The sequence below is a fragment of the Carex rostrata genome, chromosome 18, assembly GCF_964058835.1.
Source record: "Carex rostrata chromosome 18, lpCarRost1.2, whole genome shotgun sequence".
Classification (NCBI taxonomy): Eukaryota; Viridiplantae; Streptophyta; class Magnoliopsida; order Poales; family Cyperaceae; genus Carex; species Carex rostrata.
Window position 1 is genome coordinate 3,046,711 of NC_135935.1, and position 3,625 is coordinate 3,050,335.

The window sequence follows — 3,625 nt, forward strand, 5'->3', positions numbered from 1 at the left end:
TCCGTATCCGTGGACTATCCGTTCCGTATCCGTATCCGTTTAAGGCGGATTTGGTTTTGAATTTTGATATCCGTTTACTATCCGTATCCGTATTCGTATCCGCTCATTATCCGACGGATGCGGATATGGTATTAGCATTATCCGCTCCGTATCCGCTCCGTTTTCACCCCTACATGGGGGTCATGAAGTGATATTTACAATTCTGCTTTCCATTCTCCTTCTTCTGTCTTTAGTGTAGACCAATAATATATATATCAACCTAAATTTTAATATTTGCCCATGCCAGATATGCACCTCCAGTGCGCAATGGACCTATAAATATGCCAAGCACCTCAAGTTTCATTAAACCATAATAAACCATCTCTCTCTCCTTTTGAGAAAACTCTCTCTCTCTCTCTCTCTCTCGTCTTCAAGCAACTGATGGCTCTCTCTTTCGACTTTAGAAGTTGGTACAATGCAATTATACTAATCAGAATTCAGAGTTTTTCCCGTGCAAGTCGGTATGTGTCGCAAGTAATCGTGTTCATGTACCACTTCATCTCAAGCCATGTGCATCCATTTTGGATCCAATTCTTCTACTTTATAATCCTTGATTTTTTTGGTTCTCTTCTCTTAATGGTTTTAAACCCGACCGATCCTGATTTTAAACCCCGCTATCTAGACATGCTTTTCCTGTCCACCTCGTCCCTAACTGTTTCGGGTCTAGCCACTGTATCAATGGAGAGATTGTCTAGCTCCCAAGTTGTAGTCACTACCCTTTTGATGCTTGTAGGTGGGGAAGTCTTTGTATCAATGCTCAGTGTTTTCTGTCGTACCAGTCAGCCCAGCGCAGCAGAGCTTACTGTGAGCCGGGTCACTTCGGTTCGTATTGAACTTGAAACCATTGATTCAGTCAGTACGATTGACCGAATTGAATCTGGTACGGATATAAGTGTTAAGGATTCGAGCCAAAGTTGTCTCAAGTACTTGGGTTTAGTTATCCTTGCATATTGGGTTTTCTTTCATGTGGCCGGTTTTATAGCCTGTCTAGTATATGTATCTATAATCTCGAGTTCAAAAGAGGTATTAAGAGGAAAAGGTATCAACTTGGGTCTCTTTGCTTTTGCTACTACCGTGTCTTCCTTTGCAAATGGTGGTTTAATAGCCACAAATGAGAACATGGCTATTTTCTCAAAGAATTCAGGTCTTCTGTTATTTTGCGTTGTGCTAGTTCTAGCTGGAAACACACTATTCCCACTATTCCTAAGAGGGACTATTGGGACATTAAGGTGTTTCACTAAAAATGAAGATATTGAATGGATGTTGAAGAGTCCAAAAGAGATAAAGTTCAACCATCTGTTGACCAATTTGGGTACGTTCTTTCGGTCGAGCACGGTGCTTGGTATGATAGCCTTCGTGATAACGCTCTTTTGTGCCATGGACTGGAGACATCCAGTGTTTGCTGGCCTCAATTCGTACCAGAAAGTCGTCAATGCTCTGTTCATGGCCGTCAATGCGAGACATGCTGGAGAGAACTCGGTTGATAGCTCTCTTATCTCCCCAGCAGTGCTACTATTTATTATATTTATGATGTAAGTTCTTTCTTACTGGCTTAAATTCATTTGTTTTCTTGTCAGTTCCCGTTATCAATAATATTGTATGGAACCTGATGGCTAACACTTAAAAACTTTTATTTGACACATTTTTTATAGGTATTTGCCTTCTTCGGCTACTTTCATGCCTTTAAAGGAGGATGAGGAGAAGACATACGTTAGCGAAAAGAAAAATCTTTGGGGAACTGCAACCATTTTAAAGATGCTATTGTTGCCCCAAGTTCTATTCGTAATTTTGTTTGTAATTGTGGCATGCATAATAGAAAGAAGAAGGCTAGTATTAGACCCGCTGAACTTCTCCCCTCTTACTGTCATGTTTGAGGTGGTCAGGTATATAATTTTCTCTAAATTTTTTTTGTAATTTCCTTGGCTTTCTTTATTTTAAATCAAACAGGAGGTGAGAGAGAGATGCATTTAAAAGGGATAAAAGAACCAGCAAAATTAAGCACTATAATCTATAACCAGTGCCGGTTTTAAGCTAGACTGTGTGTTACAAGCCACCAGAAATTACCAGCAGTCTGCCTCTACACAGCAAATATTACTTCGCATATCATTTTCTATTTGTTCTAAGTGAAAAATACAAGTATGATATAATTAATACTGCAAAATATAAATTAAATTCAATCCTTCCTTTTCTCATATGTAGTGCATATGGAAATGTCGGGCTATCAATGGGGTACTCCTGTTCAAGACTGCAAAAGTTGCACCCAGAGATGAGCTGCGTAGACCAGCCATATAGTTTTTCTGGTTGGTGGAGTGATGAAGGAAAACTCCTGTTAGTAGTTATGATGCTTTATGGAAGGCTAAAGGGATTCAGTCAGAGAAATGGCAAGGCTTGGACATTGAGAGGTTAATATTGACTAATTGTTTCTATGAGAAACTCAAAATTTGCAACTTCTGCGAAGAATTTTTTTTTAACAAAAAGAAGAAGAGAAACTCACAATTTGAGAGAATACTCAATAAAGAGAAGCTTTTAAGTTTGTTTGTTCAAAAATTGTGTATAACCCTTACGTGTGCTCTGAGGATTAAAGAATCCATTGTAATTAATATTTTACTGAATTGATGTTATATCCAAAATGCTTGCTATTTTTTTTTTAATTTGGAATTTGGCATTAATTTGCCTACCTTTCCCAAAATAAAAAAGGAAATCTGGCATCAAAAAATTTAATATCTATGTTAGTTTTGCAAACAATTTGTAATTTGCATTGATTGGTTGTATTACTAATAATATTGATGCGCGACAAATAATGCTCATCCTTTGTTTAGCCTAAGTATTAGTTTGTTCATTAATTAATTTAAATTTAAAAATAATGTAAAAAAAATGCCTTAGTTAGGACATGATAAAGGAAGTTCATTTCTTTCCTAAATTTGGCAAATGGTCATTTAGATCCCTGTGACTAATTTATAGATTATGTTATCCGATAGAGTTATATTATGTAACATGTACCAATAGTGTCTTGGGTTACAATAAAAAATAAGAATTATTGTTTCACTACGTACAATAGTTAGTTAGATAATTAAATTGATGGATATTATAGATTCATTGTTATCATATACGTACATACGTTGCATTAATTGGATATCTCTTAGTCATGCATATATAGTGACAAAATCTTCCTCAACCAATGAATGAAGTGGAAACACACTATTCCCATAACTACAAAGAGTGACTATTTGGGCATTGAAAGTGACTGTTTGAGAAAAAATAAGGTCATGCCCTCATTTGATTAAACGATAGAGTTACATGAGATGTATATCTCAGTCGAAAATAAAATACACTTAGCTAAATATAGTTGATCCTGTGAAAGGAAATAAAAGGAGAATCATGAAGTCTTCCTCAACCAGCTGCATGTATTAATTCTGCGAACTAATTAAAGGTGCTTTCATATATATATATATGTCATTATTTCCACTCCTCAACGATCTTAATTTGATAAGTTGAGTTCCTTAACCGTGCACTTTATGTCACTGAAAGAAATATAAAGATAGCAGGCAGTGATAATTCATTTTTTTTAAACCTCGCATGCAGAAGC

General features: G+C 36.3%; 1 protein-coding gene across 1 annotated transcript; it reads left to right on the plus strand.

Annotated features, from left to right (window-relative positions):
* The first annotated feature begins 364 nt into the window (after nucleotides 1-364).
* LOC144569744 (cation transporter HKT2;2-like) lies at nucleotides 365-2,501 on the plus strand. The gene is made up of 3 exons (XM_078320219.1): nucleotides 365-1,571; nucleotides 1,692-1,922; nucleotides 2,239-2,501. The coding sequence occupies exons 1-3, from the start codon at nucleotides 421-423 to the stop codon at nucleotides 2,444-2,446; spliced, it is 1,590 nt and encodes a 529-aa protein (XP_078176345.1). The 5' UTR covers nucleotides 365-420; the 3' UTR covers nucleotides 2,447-2,501.
* The last annotated feature ends 1,124 nt before the right edge of the window (nucleotides 2,502-3,625 follow it).

Excerpts from the sequence above, each read along its gene's own strand:
- LOC144569744 (XM_078320219.1), top strand. The coding sequence starts at position 421 with ATGGCTCTCTCTTTCGACTTTAGAAGTTGGTACAATGCAATTATACTA. Across the intron at positions 1,572-1,691 it reads CTATTTATTATATTTATGAT|GTATTTGCCTTCTTCGGCTA; the intron begins GTAAGTTCTTTC and ends CATTTTTTATAG. Across the intron at positions 1,923-2,238 it reads GTCATGTTTGAGGTGGTCAG|TGCATATGGAAATGTCGGGC; the intron begins GTATATAATTTT and ends TCTCATATGTAG.